Here is a 15897-nt window from a genome sequence, read left to right as displayed (position 1 = left end):
CGGCAATATTGTGGTCACGGGAGGTGACCAAGGCGTGAGCGACCATGAGCATGGAATTCTGATCCAGGAGTAGACAGGAAGAGGGTTTCCTTCAAATACTACGATCCCTTGCTAAAACATAGTTTGTACGTTAACAACAACGTGAGTGAGAACTGGAATTGGGCTCGAAATTTTGGCATTCTCTAGTCTGAACGAACCCACAGGATCGAAGTATTAGCAACACACACTTCCTCCTCCTATCATCATCAATATCAGGCAAAAGGATCCGCGTCCTTTAACCCCCCCCCTCGGGATTAACTTTCCACTCGGGGGCTGTAAATATTTTCCTTCTAGCGACGAGGATCGCTTCCAGTTTATGCAGAGATACTTCCGGGTCGGTGTTGACTTCGCTGAGGTTGCCTATCAGGTGAGTAAGCGGGAGGTGCTCTTTCTTTTCCTTCTTGGGGGGGGTGTTATACTACTTAGAAGGTGGAGGAAGACACGCCACCAGTCCCGTGGGGTTGCAGGGCAGCGGGAGAGAGGCATGGTTGAGGGGAGGAGAGCTATAATTTCGCGTGCTCTTTTCCAGCGACGGAACCTGGGTTAATTGACACTTTGTCCGCAGGTTTTCTGAGCAAAGGTAGCTTATTCTCCCAACTCTCCTTTCCCAAGCCTGGAGCTGTTTGTTGCACTAAAAAAAAAAGCAGGAAAGGTAGTTGGTCAAAATGCAAATATCAAAAGTAAGAAGAGCTACGGTAGTATAACAGGAGAAGATGGGAACCTAAAGAATGTATGGCTAAGCAACCTCCGTGCTCTAATAATCAAATCAGCCTTCGAATTTCTGTATGTTTGGTTTACAGCTGCAGAACGCCGAGCCAATTTCGGATAAACGCTGGAATGAGTCTCCCTCTTCCTCCCTCTCTTTCCCTCCCTCTTTCTCTCCTCATTCTCTGCCTCCCTCCTTTCCTTCCCCTTTTTTTGAGAACCAGTTTGGTCTAGTGAGTTCTAATCCTGTCTTGTTCATGAAAATCAGCTGGGTGACCTTGGGCCAATCACTCTCTCATCCAATTCTCCTCACAGGGTTGTTGTTATGAGGAACATAGGAAGATGTGTTTGATATGTTTAAGCGCTGAGTTATTTATTAAAACAAATGCAGGATAAAAATAGATAAAAATAAAAATGGTGGTTCAAATCTACAGTCTCCTGTATTATATAATCTTTTGAGTAATGTAGGGTCAACTGCTGTTTCTGAACTTTAGGTGCTACGTATCCTTTATGTGAGAAAAAATTGGCAAGAAGGAAAAGTTGTTTGACTTCTTAAAGAGCAGGTTAAAAGAGTAACAAAAATAGAAATACATGTAAAAATATAATTCCTATGCAGTATTAACTTTACTACTAGAAGTGTATGTTGTTTTCTTCTGGAAATCCAAAGTTGGATTTCTTCTGGAAATCCAAATTTAGCTACTTTGTGTTGAAGCCTACTTTTTCCCAAGAAATACAAATGTACATATAACTATATGCAAAATTAAATTGCAGGCATTCATGGCAGTTATCTATTTAGAAGTCACTGCCATAGAACATTAGCTATACTAATGTGGAATATCCCATTGTATTATGTCTACATAGTTTATTTTCAGTAGCCAATTCTATTGATATTTATAATATAGCAATTTAATATTTAACTTTTGTACACAATTACATGAAGTCTCGAGAAGGGGAGGGGAGCTATTGAGCTAAAAAAATATGCTTATTAAATATTGCATATTAACTAATGTCAAATAGAAGTTAAAAATAAGGGAAAAGGAAATAGGCAGCATTGCTGCTTATGGATACTTTCTCAGTTTTTACACTTTCTCCAGCAAGTTCAAACATACTGCAGTTTCATAGCAATCTTATGAAGATAATATCCAATGCTAGTGTATATACAGTCAATTAAGGATTTTAAATAGAAATTTTCTACTTTCCAATAAAGGGAATTTTTTTCTGGAATTTACAGTGGGGTTTGTCATTTTAAACTAGGTGCTAATGACATAAAATCTTTGGTCATTATTTTTCTATACATTAAAGACATTTTGACTTATTTTGACTTTTCTTTTTTTGTATATATCTTCCTGAATGGTTCCTCCCGGACAGCATGTCGATTTTCCGTTCTGGTCTACTTGTTCTGACATCCCCACTGTCGGCACTTTCCCTGCGCTTGATGCCCATCCTTGCTTCAGCTGCCCGGTTGGTACAAGAAACCTTATATATTCAACTGCAGCCAGGACTCAGCTTGTCTGGTGCTACACAGCCCCATTTCGCCTACGTTCCTGTCACATCTGAAGTACACAACCTTATCAGCAAGCTGTACACTGATGCTGACATCCATCGTCACCTTGATGTCCGGATATTACTCACCAACCTTCTCAACCAAGGAGCTAACCCTCCAGCACTAGAATCTGTACAGAACCTTTCCAAGCCACCTGAGGTAGTGCTCACAGACTACCAAAGTGCAGATGGGATGCAATCAAATCCAATCAAACAACGCCTAGAACATTATGCCACCAGTTGTTACAGCTGTTGCCCTAAACTGAGGTCTATTTTACTGTATCCTGATTATGAGTTACAAGATGATAATGGAGACCTGACCCCACAAGAGGAGACTGAGAAAACAAATGAGCCATTGCAAAGTTTCTCTGATGTAGTTGTGGGAGGCACTTTTGATAGACTTCACAATGGTCACAAGATCCTTCTGAGTGTGAGCTGTCTGCTGGCAGAAAATCGGCTCCTCATTGGTGTCTCTGACAAAGATCTTTTGGAAAGTGGGTCTCTTTGAACCATATATGCCAGGGGTGTCAAACTCAATTTCATTGAGGGCTGCATCAGCATTGCGGTTCCCCTGGGGGAGGAGGGTGGCCATGGTGGGTGCGGCCTACTGGGTGAGCGTGGATGGAGTGGGTGTGGCCTACTGGGTGGGCATGGCCAGCTCTACATCGTTCACGTCAAGGGTGCCTGTGGGGACCTGGGCAGGAGTGGGACAGATCTGAGGGTCTCTGGCAGAAGGGGGTGGGACCGGGGCAAGCGCCAAGGTATGGTCCATTTCTTCATTCCTCACAAAGGGTGACACCTCCCCAGCATGCACCCAGGGGGCGGGGGCGACACAGCAGGGGCTGGTTCCTCGCTGTTTCTAGACGGCCTTGTGGAGCTAAGACTGAATGTGTTTCAGCATAGATGGCCACCACAAAACTGTACATTGGCTCCCGGCCGGCCTGGGCCAGGGCCAAGGCAGCGGGGGCCGTTCCCTCACTGTTTCCAGGATGGCTTCATGGGCCACATGAAACCACTTTGTGGGCTGCATCCGGCCCCCGGGCCTTATGTTTGACATGTCTGATATATGCCTTTCTCCTGCAAAACCATTTAGAGAAATTAGAAGTATTTGGGAATTTTTAAAATAGTCCAGATTTTTTGTACAAAACTATTTAATGCTGTTACTGGAATCAGGACTGACAGTCTAGAGGATAAGTTAGACATGTGATGCTCATATTTAGAATTTCATATCATTTTCTGTATTTTACTGGAAGTATTAGCTAAGTATATTTGCAGAACTTAAAATGTATTGTTCTGCCTTATGGCAGTTTGCCTTGTTAAATATGATATCATCTTAGATCTAACATCTAAGTTTGGTAGTGGCAGCTAACGTAAATGGATCTGTCTTTGTACTTTGAGGAGCTAATGAGTATGGTTGAGATGAGTTAAGCCTTCTATAATTTTTTATCAAAGATAAAAAACTGCTGTTTTTTTCCATCCTTGGGTGTGTGTATTTGTGCGTACAGACACACACACACACACATACACTTTGTTTTGCCTTTTTTGAACTAAGCAATATTATGCAAAGTTTAGAAAAGGTATAAGAAATAGCAAGCCAAATAAAGGTATAATATAAGAATAGGCAGTACAGCTAAAAATTGTTTATATCAGCATTATTTATTACACTGCTCTTATTGATAGCTTTTTATCCTTGCACCCTTCCTTAATTCCACCATAACTTTATACCACTTCATATACCACTTTTGTTTTTTAAGGAAAATGTACAGGAATTTATTATTAACCCTGAGCAATTGTGATGAGAGAACTCTAATTTCAGTAAGTAAACACACGCTAGCTTTGACTTGCACTTTAAGCAACTATGCTTATCACAAACTCGTGAGTATTATATATCCAGATCTGTTGCCTTTCCTCAATATGACTCTCTTAATTGCAACCTAAGGAAATCACAACTTTGTAGCACTATGAACTTTTCTCCTTGTACTGGGGCATCATCTCAAGACACTGAGGAAGGATGGGCTGTGCTTTACTACAATTTCCTCTTATTTTCTTCATCAACAGATAAGTTATTAAAAGAGCTGATCCTACCATTTGAACAACGTGTGGCTCAACTTACTGAATTCCTAGTAGATGTCAAGCCCTCTCTGCAATTTGATATTGCTCCTCTATGTGATCCCTTTGGTCCATCAATTACTGATGCTAACCTGAAGTGTATTGTAGTCAGTGAGGAGACATTCAAGGGTGGTCTTTCTGTCAACCGAAGGAGGGCAGAAAATGTAAGTATGTGGGAACCTTTTTGCTACTATTGGGTACAAAGTAACTGAAAGATCATCTAGGATCTGCCAAAACTTAAGGTCTTCAGAACACAGTTCTTCCTCAGTTGCATCACTAGCAGAAGTACTTGGGCACTGCTCCCAGATTCTGGAATTTTCTACCAAGAGAGAACAGCCTGTGTTGTTCTGCCTGCAGGGAAAAATATATGGTTTAGAGGAAACTTTAATAACTAAATAGAGTTTGGCTCTACATTTGGAAATCCCAGCTTTCTATTAGAAAAAGTTTCAGTTATATAGTAAAGTGAAACCTCACTTTAGCTAGTTACAGTAACAGTTTCTTCATTTGGATTCCACTCCTATATAATGGACTAATATATGCTAATTAGAGGGTTTGGGGGCACTCAGATATTTGTTAAAGTTTTACTGCAGATTATGCTGTTTATATAATTATATAAATAGCAAATTAATTCAAATGAGGTATATTCAGATTTAATGGTGATCACCTTAATGGTGTTTATTTTGATTGTTATTCTGAGGTCATTCATTGGCAGAAAAGCCAGGAATTGTAAGGGCTCATATTGCTTCCTCAAATAACTTGAAGGGGTTGCTTTATTTGGACCTCTGTAGAAGCCAAATACCCTGCAAAAAATTGCATGGCCCATTATTTACTTATACTGTTGTGTTTAGAATTTTATTCCCAGCATAAAACAGGTAGAGAAATATTTCTTCGGTATAGAGCATGGCTCACTTCCATCCACTCGCTTGCTTACTAAACCTGCCCCCCTCCCACCAGACAAGACTTCTTCTGCAAGCTTTTGTGAGTATAGGAGACATAACGAAGGGCTTGATGGTAATCTCTGTCCCTATTGTAATCATCCATAAACCACTTTTTAAAATTAGTTTAAAATCCATCAGTTCAAGCAACCACTGTGGTAGCTAGTTCTAAGGCTTATGGTCTTTCCTCTGGAATTGCATACCAAAGATTAATTAAAAAGATTGCACGTGCCTGAGATGTTTTTATTAAGCATGTTCATTAGATAAACAGAAGCATGTTTATTATATTTACAATACATTTTTATTAAATATGCTTTGCTTTATATTCCCTTAAACATGGAACATAAGCCAGTTTGTTGATCTATTTCACTTCCATACCAGGGTAGAGAAGCTGGTGTCTGGTCACTCAAGAGAACTAGAGTGGTATACAAAGGCTGCCCTAGGACTGGTGAGGCTAGTTATGAAGCCATACAGTACAGCTTCAGGGAGAACTGGGATAGCTATTTCAAACCTTATTTGGTTTTCATCAGCCAGACATACCCTTCTGAGATTCAAACCTGGGATGTCTGCATGTTAAGCAGAGATGTTAGCCACTAGGCCACAGGCTCTTTCTCACTTTGTTAGCTACAAGAGACAGGGGAAGAAGATGAATGCTTTTTTTTTTCTTTTAGAGCACCCTGTCGGCCCAAATATGGGAAAGACTTCTCTTTCCCATATTTGGGCCGACAGGGTGCTCTAAAAGAAAAAAAAAGCATTCATATATATGTATATATATATGTATATATATTCTGTCTTAACTCATTGGAGAAAATACAGAGTGTAAATGTAGTAACAGCATATTAAAACTGATGCTTTTTACATCTTTTTGGAGCCTGTTACTAAATAGCAACAGAAGCCCTATTTCCACCTTTTTGGCTCTGCTAGTACCAGGTGATTAAATAACAATCTGCAACAAATTGATTAAATGACATTAATTTCAGATGTAGAGGGAAAGGGTTTTACAAGTAGTCCTCTATTTACAATCATAATTGAGTTGAGAATTACAGTCTTGGTGATTGTTTACTTTTATGAGATTTTACAACCTTTTTTGCAGGTGTTGTAAAGTGAACATGGTGGTCATTAAACAAATCATTTTTTATCTAACGGGCATTTTTTGCCGGAAACTAAAAGTAAATGCCAGAAACTGTTGTCACATGATAGTGGGATGCTACAACTGATCATAAATGCAAACTGGTTGCCAAGCACCTAAAATGCAATCATGTGACTATAGGGAGAGGAGTGTGGCTGTAGGAATTCCTGAACCAGGTCATAAGCACATTTTGGAGGGGAGGATCTGTCATAATTTCAGTCACTAAGAGACCAGTCATTGTGAGGACTAGCCGTAATGGTAGAATAATAGATATTTGTTGCCAGATTATGTGGTATAATATGGAAAGGCAACTCATCTGTTTCCTAACAAATGTCTTACAGAACCTTTCTGAACTAGCTCTCCACAAAATCAGTCTGGCTGTTGACCCTCAACATGCCAGAAATGAGGAAGAAAAAATCAGCTCTTCTAGCCTGAGGTACAGACTTCTTGGAACATTGTTGTATGTGCCTCAGGTAAGTAATATTTGTTTTAGCTTTTGAGTTGTATGGGTGGATGAACTGCAATTCTGTGTTTATTTGGTAGTAAGACCCTTTGAGTGGAAAGGGACCTATTCCTAAATAGGTATGGAATGCCATCTTTGCTGCTAGATTTTCTAAGAGAGAAAAGATGAGTCATAGGTTAAGGAACAGTCTGAACATGCCTTCCAGTCTTCTCTGTGAGCAAGTTCTTACTTGGATTGTCTCTGGCCTCTTCTTTTCTTCTAAGTAAAGGCTTTCCAGTAGGAGAAACATAGAATAACAAAATTGGAAGGGACCTTGAAGGTCTTCTAGTGCAACCCTCTGCTCGAGCAAGAGACCCTATGCCATTCTGGAGCGCTCACAATTTCTGGACACAGGTTGTTCCATGAGGAGCTAGCTCTGTTCCATACCTGGAAAATGAGCTGAGTCCCAGCTAGGCAATGTAGAGGGATAGGGACACCTGCCAATACAGGCCTGATAAGGATAATTCCAGCAGGCACTTCCTCCTCAGGCTACTCTTAGGTATCTACCTTCCTCTGGTACCTACCACGTCCCTTCACCTTTTTTCTCCACTCCCCCCTTTTTTCAAAGCAGTCTTTGCTGCTTTGAAGCAGCAAGCACTGAATCTTCAGATACAGTCAGGAGCTGTGGCTTATTCAGAGGAGACTAATGTTTTCCCTTCACCTCAAAATGGAGTGAGGGGAGAAGGATGCTTATAGAGGATACAAAACCACTATGAACAGCCAAGCTCTCTGAATGGTAAGCACGCTCTACAGGGAATAGTGTGCAGGACTATGAATGTAGCTCTACAGAAATGTAACAGGGCTGTATGTGGTGGATATTTGTTCACCAGAACAGTGGTGCTATGAAAAGAAGCAATGGAAAAATGATAGCCGTGATACTTCTGTAATGTCGAACAGCAGTAAACATGAAAGTGAATATACATTGTTCCCTGAAAATCAATTACTTTTCTTTTCAGAAAAATCCATTACTTTCTTCCACACCCTACATAATAGGGCTGACAGGTGGATCTGGTAGTGGCAAAAGTTCTGTTGCCCAGTATTTGCTTCGCCTTGGTGCCTTCCATTTGGATATGGACAGTCTGGGACACAACATTTACACACCAGGTGGTCCTGTATACGAGCAGGTGATAGAAGCATTTGGACCAGGTACAATTGACTTTGGGGAAGCCATATTTTAATTCAATTCATCCAAAAAACTGCTAGGAGAGGGATAGCAAGGGTTCTGCCTCAATTTTTTTCTTCTCTCTTATCCTCAGCCAATCAGCTTTTATTACTTAAAGCCATGTATTCTCCCCATTTCCAAATTTATTCTCCTTGTTTTCTTGCCAAAATTGCATTTGTCCTCACCAGGCGAAGTTTATAAACATGCATTGATATCATAGTAGTTTGGCCCATCACTGGAAAAATAAATATGGAAGGAGAAAAACTGAGGTAACAAGCAGGCTAAAGGTGAAACTGCATTGTATAACATACCATGTATATTGAATTGGCACTTAATCTAGGTGAAAATATTTGGCAAAGTCAGTCACTCTTGGAAGGCATTAGGTCAAGTGACCTTGGATGCTAGACTCCAGGAAAAATAACATTATTACTTACTACTGTAGTTGGTTCTTATATTATAAGCATTTCTCCACAACTCAGCAGAGGTTATTTTTATCTGCATTCATATGCAGCCATCCAATAAGGTGACTTTTCAAATCTATTGCTGTCTAGGGAAGTTTGAAATTCTAGGATTTATTTATTCTTTTACTTATTCATCACATTTCTACACTGTTCATCTCATCTAAGTGATTCCTATAGCACCAGTTTTTGTATTACCAGATTGGGGAAAGCTGCAGGAAACTATCATAGGTTTTTGAAGTACTCTTAATTTTGTTTTCAGGGGAAAATGTTACATTAGTATTCTTTTTGTACATTTATCCAATGTTTTGAATCATAAATGAAATGATCAGTTTGGCAAATCTTGTGTTTCAAAAATGGCAGTGAAAACCAGTTAATTGCCCTAAGAATTAGGAATGGAGATGGGAGAGTCACCTGTGAATTCTGAAAGGGATTTGACTTTTGAGGTCTCTTAGCACAAATAAGGGGAAGCTGCACAAGATTTCCTTCTGGTGTGTGTTTGGCGAATCCAACTCATCTTTACAGATATTTTGAAAGAAGATGGAACCATCAACAGAAAATTGTTGGGAGCCAAAGTATTTGGAGACCAGGTAAAAGCTGCCTCAGTTTGGGGTAAAAAACTGAATTTCAGTATTGACATTCCTTCCTTTCTAATTGAGCATATTTGGTTTACCTTTGATTCACTGACATCAGAATGCCTCTCTGTTCCACCCCATTAACTCTGCCCTTTCACCTCCTTTCACAGCAAGGGGTTGTTTTTTCCCCCGATTTGTGGGTGAAAGGTATTACTTGAGCACAGTGCACACAGGGATAACCTCTCCCTGTGTACTAAATACAGTGTGGTCCTGAGACTGGGAAATTAAATTCTTAGAACTGGTGATGCTGGGATACCTGTCTGTATACCAGTGCATGTCTTGACCCAGTTCTGATTTGCTTACCATACCTTTTGGATTGGTACTGCACCTTTGAAATCCCCAGGGTTTGGTTTGGTTTTCATTTGTAGCAGCAGGTCACCTTAAATTTCTCATGTTTTTCTTTGTTCCCTCTTACAGAAACAGATGAAGCAACTGAACAATATCATGTGGCCAGTGATGGCTCAAATGGCAAAAGAGAAGATAAAAGAGGCAGCCAACCAGGGTGAGGAGATCTTCTTGGGATCTTGGCAAAACTTGTGAATAAGTTACATAGGTGCAGGATCTCCTTTTTTCAGAAAGATAAGTGGGTAATCTGTAAGAGCTATGCCAAAGGAGCTTTCCTAGCAGATACATTGTGACTTCCCTTATGATGGACTATCATATGGTCCCAGCATGAGGGTTGTTCAGCTGTACAGCCTATGAAAACTGAGATAAATATCATTTTATTTAATTTACAGGCCATCTAATTCCATCCCTAACATTGACAGCAATACGTGTTTTATCTGAGTTTAGTTACATTAGAATTAGGGTTAGCCCATGGTGCAGCAGTTATTATTTATATAGTCATTTGTGCCCCTGCTCTCTCAGTTTCAAAGATTTCAAGAGCAACTTGCAGAATAATATGATGCTGTTGCTTTGCCATCATGGCTTCCTTGAAAGTAACAAATCAGAATTTTACATTTGGATAATTTTATAAATTATCAATACCTTTGTTAATCTCCAGTATGAGAGAAGGGTTGACTGTGCCATCACAGTATTTGTTCATAATAAGCTATGATACCTGGAGATGAAATTAAAGCCTGCTGCAACCCCCTCTTGATGCTTCTGTTCACCACTCAAATTTCTGTAAACTGGTCTGCAGGAAAGGCAGTGTGTGTGCTGGATGCAGCTATGTTGCTGGAGGCAGGCTGGTCAGAAATGGTGCATGAGGTCTGGACAGTCACCATTCCTGAAAATGAGGTAAGTATTGCTGGGTTGTACAATCCTTGCAAATAAAATCTTTCTCTTCCTGTTCAGTACATGGCACTTGTCATGTTTGCCCAAAATAGTAGCTAGTGCAAAGTAGCTAGATTTAAATTGGAGCATGCTGGTATTTTGGATTTTATTTCAGCCATCATAAAGCAATACAGTAGTTGTTTAAAAAGAATCCAATGCTGTGCTGTTACAGCTATCGGGGCAAATTATATGATAGTCATTCTAAATAATGATCATACATGACATTTGTATTTTGTGTATGGATATTTGACACATACATACTGGAAAACACTGGAAGTTTTAAAAAGAGATTGGACAACCACTTGTCTGAAATGGTATAGGTTTCCTGCCTGAGCAGGGGGTTGGACTAGAAGACCTCCAAGGTCCCTTCCAACTCTGTAATTCTGTTATTCTGAAAACTGTAATTTAGCTTTCAGTGATAGTATGTGCAATGAAAGATAAGGTAGCTAAATAGATAAGAATAATTTATATCCAGAATTTTAAAAATACAAAACGGCTTGTATCACAAAATTAATAAACCACAATAAAGAGGAAAATACGAGAATTAAAAAACAAAGTAAGAATAATATAAACAGCTCACATAACAGTATCATATAAAGAAATTAATATTACTATAGTTAATTCTCATCATCTGAAAGGTAATGGTTTCTTAGCAAAAAACCCTTTTAAAAAAACAAAAAAATAATACCATATATATACCTAAGAGCTACTGTGAGGAAGGGTATTCTACATTTGGCAATAGCATCCAAAGACAGAAATTTTTCATATCATAGTTTGGTTTTCATTTATTTAATTGCATTTCTGTTCTACCTTTTCACAAAGGCTCACTGTAATAAAAAAAATTCAAATTCAAGGCTATTTCAGAATTCTCTGGCACAAGCTTTTCAATGAGGTAAAAATATTGGTTCTTTAAGGTTTAACATTTAAATAATGTGCTGTGTCGATGTGATATAAGAAGGTTTTTAACGCACTGGTGAATTTGAAAAGGTCATTTTGCAACTGCCCTAAAAAGTTATCCAATTAAATACAAATTAACACTAGAAAGTAGAAACATTCATTGACTTCAGTTGGTGGGAGATTCAAGGTAGACATGTGGAGGTTCTTTTTACCTACATCATAATTATGTTGTAGAATTCATGAGCATAAGAACAGCAGTAGCCACAATTTTGAACAATTTTAAAAGGAGATTAAACTCATCCACGGAGAATAAGAATGTATTCCTTTTAATAGCTTTACAAAATGTTAGTTTCTGTCTCAGACGTGAGTGCAGAATCAGAATCAGAATCTCAACCCACTTTCCTTCTGCTATTCAGACACCCTTATGGGTGGATGACGAATGGATGACCATGATATTCCTTATGGTGGAGCATACAGCTGCTACCCTATTCCAGTGGTGGCGAACCTATGGCACGCATGCCAGAGGCAGCACTCAGAGCCCTCTCTCTTGGCACACGCGCCGCCACCGCCAGCAACAGGTCCATCAGGCCTCCACCGCTGCCTGGAGCAGGAACCCTGTCCAGCACAAAGGAGGCGAAGCAGCCGACTAGCAAGCTCGAGTAGAGGTGGTAGAGCAGAGGTCACCAACCATTGTCAATTGGTGGACAGGAAGAAAAGGGAGGGGGAAGCATTTTACATGCGTGCATGTGCGCATGGGGCCACGAACACCAACACGCTGCAAATGGGGTGGGACTAGTGTCTGCGTGATGCTCACTAGCCCTGACCCATTCTTGCATGGTGCAGTGCCTTGTATCTGCACCCCACAGCGTGGCGGAGGCCATTTTTGCGCCTTGCAGCATGGTGGCCCATTTTTGCGTGCCAGAGGCGGCATTCAGAGACACCTCCTTGCCCCTCCCCTGAGGGCACCACAGTGCTGATACGGCCCTGGCGCTTTGGATAAATAAGTGGGTTTGGGGTTGCGGTTTGGGCACTCGGTGTCTAAAAGGTTCGCCATCACTGCCCTATTCCTTACCCTTGTTGCATACTTTCCTAATGATAAAAAAAGAAGTTACTACTCTTCTGAAGAGGGGGATGGGAGAAGCTGAAGCCCATTGTCCCTTGGCTGGTGGGGGAAATCCCAAGGGGAAGGACTTTTCACCAATGAGAAGCTACACTTTCTCACAACATTTCCTCTAGAGCTGAAACTGACCTGAAGGTTAATAAGCTTAACTTCCAAGCTCTATAGCTCATGTGGAGACACAAACAGCAATGCCAATCTTGGATGTGGAAGACACCTCTGTTTTAACTGTTGTATGTGAAGTGAATAGGATGCTATGATTTTCATGTCTTGCTTATATAATTTACCATTAATATCTCATTAGTAATTGCAGGAAGAGAAGAGTGGAGCAGTCTTTCAATCTGGTCTGTCTTTACTTATATTCTTAGCTGTGTTTTCCTTATGCAGGAGTAGCTACTGTAAGCTTCCTTCTGCATCTGTTCTTCAAGTACACATTTATTTGCTACCTGCTAAGGATACAGATAAGGCAGTTAAAAATATTTTCTCAGTTGAAGAGAAAGAGGAGCAAATGGATGAGGGTTTTGTAGATTGTAACTAATCAATTTGAAGGATCAGCTTCTCCCACATGAGCCTATCTGCATTCATTAGAATCCTTGCTCTGCTTTTGCTACCCTCAGAGGTATAGTTATGATGGCAGATTTATGAATACTGCACAGTATTCTAAATTGTGCAACTTTATACTTTAAGAATTGTAACTAGTTCTCTCCTTATTGCTAGTTTTTAAATCTGGGTGACCTTATATGATCCCAATAAACATTACTTTTTTTATTAAATAAGCACATTTACTTTATTTTAAAAAAGTATTTAAAAGATTTATATGGTCACCCATCTTGTGGCATACAACAGTAATAAAAAAACAAATAGCAACATTACAAAAAAAAAAAGAGAGAAAAAATAGGAATCTACATAATCAGTTACACCCATTCATCTGTACAATCCTGGTGCTTCAATCTTACCATCCCAGCACCAGGAGGGAAAGCCAGCTGTTCATGACTTTCCAGAAGATTTAGAGGATAGGGCCTCCTGGATCTCAAGGGAAAAGATGTTCCATAGGGCAGGAGCTGCCACGGAAAAGGCATGCTTCCTAAGCCACGCTAGAAGGCATTGTTTAAGAAAGGGACCTGCCTGCTCTACCTCTTCTATGTCTCTGTTTCTTTCAAGGCCATAAGACGCATCATAGAGAGAGATGGCCTAAGTTCAGATGCTGCCAAACTGCGGATACAAAGCCAAATGCCTAACAGCCAGCGTGTGAAGCAGTCACATGTAGTCCTTTGCACAATGTGGGAGCCAGAAATTACACAAGAAATGGTAAGGAAAACGTAATAGCTGCAAATGAGTAAAGGCAGAATCTTATGGATCTGTTAAATGGATTTTCTTTGGAGAGTCATCCCCGATATGCTTATTGATTAATCCCTCTATCCATTTTTGCAGGTGGAAAAAGCTTGGGCTCTGCTTCAGAAACGCATCAAACTGAAATAGACCCATGAACTGAGATGCGATCACCTCTTCATTCTGCCCCCTCAGTGCTGCCAGTATGGAAAAGTGTGCACCCATCAGGAGTACCCATTCTAATGAGGGCAGAAGTTGAGGGTAGAGATAAAGGAAACAGAGTTCCAAACACTTGGTGTTGTGTGTGGGGGATGATATTCCCTTTGATCTTTTTTCCTCTTGAAAAAGGTTCAGGGAGAAGCATGAAGTAACTTTTGTATATCATAGGATTTGATATTTTTTTTTTATTCGGTTGGGGTACCTGCTGAGCAGGAAGGAAAAGACGCTGTTATGTGAAGCCACTGATGTTACATGTTTTTGTTGGAAGCAATTTCATTAATGCTGTTACCATAACAAAAGAAGAAAATCCAGGGTTACATAGGCATGGCATAAGTGCTCTGTTTAGTCTCCACTGTTTTGTATTTGATATCCTTTATGCAAAAGTTACATATAAAGAAAGCAAATATATTGGCTTTGTGTGATTGTCTGTTATTAATGGGAACTTTTCTGATTCAGTAGTGAGTGGGTTTCTTACTCAGTCTTTTCTGGGACATCAAGTTTCACAAATACAGTTTAAAACAATTTTTCTTATTTGAATTTGCTTTCAATTCTATTGCCTAATTCAGATCTTTAAAAGAGATAAATAGAAAAAGTTGGCAAGTTTTTACCAAATAGTATACTTTATCTCAAAACTACAGCAAAATAAGATATTTTTGTTTTTCAAAATCTTTTCAAAAATCAAATTTGAAATATTTTTTTAAAAATTCATTTTGGTGTTTTTAAAATCACTTGAATTTAAATATTTCAATTACATTTCTCATCATTGAAGATATGGCATGCATTTATAGTGAGCACCTGACCAGCCTAGACGAGTTCAAATCACAGGACCAGATGGATTACACCCCAAGGTTCTCAAGGAACTGGTAGATGTGATTCAGAACCACTGAACTATATTTTTCAAAGATCCTGGAGCACTGGGGAACTACCAGAGGACTGGAAAAGAAGGAAAAGGGAAAAAATGGATCCAGGAAATTACAGACCTATCAGCCTGACCTCAATACCTGGGAAGATTCTGGAAAAGATAATCAAACAACAAATCAACGAACACCTAGAGGCAAACAAAGTCATTACTAAAAGCCAAGATGGGTTTGTCAAAAACAGATCATGCCAGACAAATCTTATTGCATTTTTTGACCAAGTGACAAAATTAGTGGACCAGAAGAATGCTGTGGATATAATTTACTTGGACTTCAGTAAGGCATTTGATAAAGTAGATCACAACCTATTACTTGATGAGATAGAAAAATTTGGGTTAGACAGCATCACCACCAGATGGATTCGTAGCTGGCTGACCGGTCATTTTGGATTTGTAGCTGGCTGACTGGTCGTACTCAGCATGTGGTCCTCAATGGAACTGCATCTACATGGAGGGAAGTGTGTAGTGGGGTGCCCCATTGCTCTGTTCTAGGCCCAGTGCTCTTCAACATCTTCCTCAACTATTTGGACAAGGGGATAGATGGGGAACTTGTCAAATTTGCAGACAACACCAAGCTGGCAGGAATAGCTAATATTACAGGAGGATCTGGACAGACTTGAACACTGGGTGCTAGCTAACAAAATGAAATTCAATGGTGAAAAAAGTAAGGTTCTACATTTAGGCAAGAAAAACCAAATGTACAAGTATAGTATAGGGGGTACCTTGCTCAATAGTAGTGACTATGAGAGGGATCGTGGAGTCTTAGTGGACAATCACCTAAATATGAGCCAGCAGTGTGCTGCAGCTGCCAAAAAAGCCAACACAGTGCTAGGCTGCATAAACAGGGATAGAATCAAGATCATGTGAAGTATTAATACCACTTTACAATGCCTGGAATACTGCATCCAGTTTTGGTCACCACAATGTA

General features: G+C 39.8%; 1 protein-coding gene across 1 annotated transcript; it reads left to right on the top strand.

Moving 5' to 3' along the window:
• Nucleotides 1-388: 388 nt before the first annotated feature.
• Nucleotides 389-14454, top strand: COASY (Coenzyme A synthase). The gene is made up of 10 exons (XM_015810456.1): nucleotides 389-406; nucleotides 2113-2780; nucleotides 4345-4559; nucleotides 6801-6932; nucleotides 7918-8107; nucleotides 9107-9171; nucleotides 9634-9718; nucleotides 10358-10455; nucleotides 13667-13813; nucleotides 13937-14454. The coding sequence occupies exons 2-10, from the start codon at nucleotides 2114-2116 to the stop codon at nucleotides 13982-13984; spliced, it is 1647 nt and encodes a 548-aa protein (XP_015665942.1). The 5' UTR covers nucleotides 389-406; nucleotide 2113; the 3' UTR covers nucleotides 13985-14454.
• The last annotated feature ends 1443 nt before the right edge of the window (nucleotides 14455-15897 follow it).

The sequence above is a fragment of the Protobothrops mucrosquamatus genome, unplaced genomic scaffold (genome assembly GCF_001527695.2).
Source record: "Protobothrops mucrosquamatus isolate PMUCROS unplaced genomic scaffold, P.Mucros_1.0 scaffold10, whole genome shotgun sequence".
Lineage (NCBI taxonomy): Eukaryota > Metazoa > Chordata > Lepidosauria > Squamata > Viperidae > Protobothrops > Protobothrops mucrosquamatus.
Note: the sequence above shows the minus strand (reverse complement) of the source record. Positions and strands in the feature narration are given on the sequence as shown.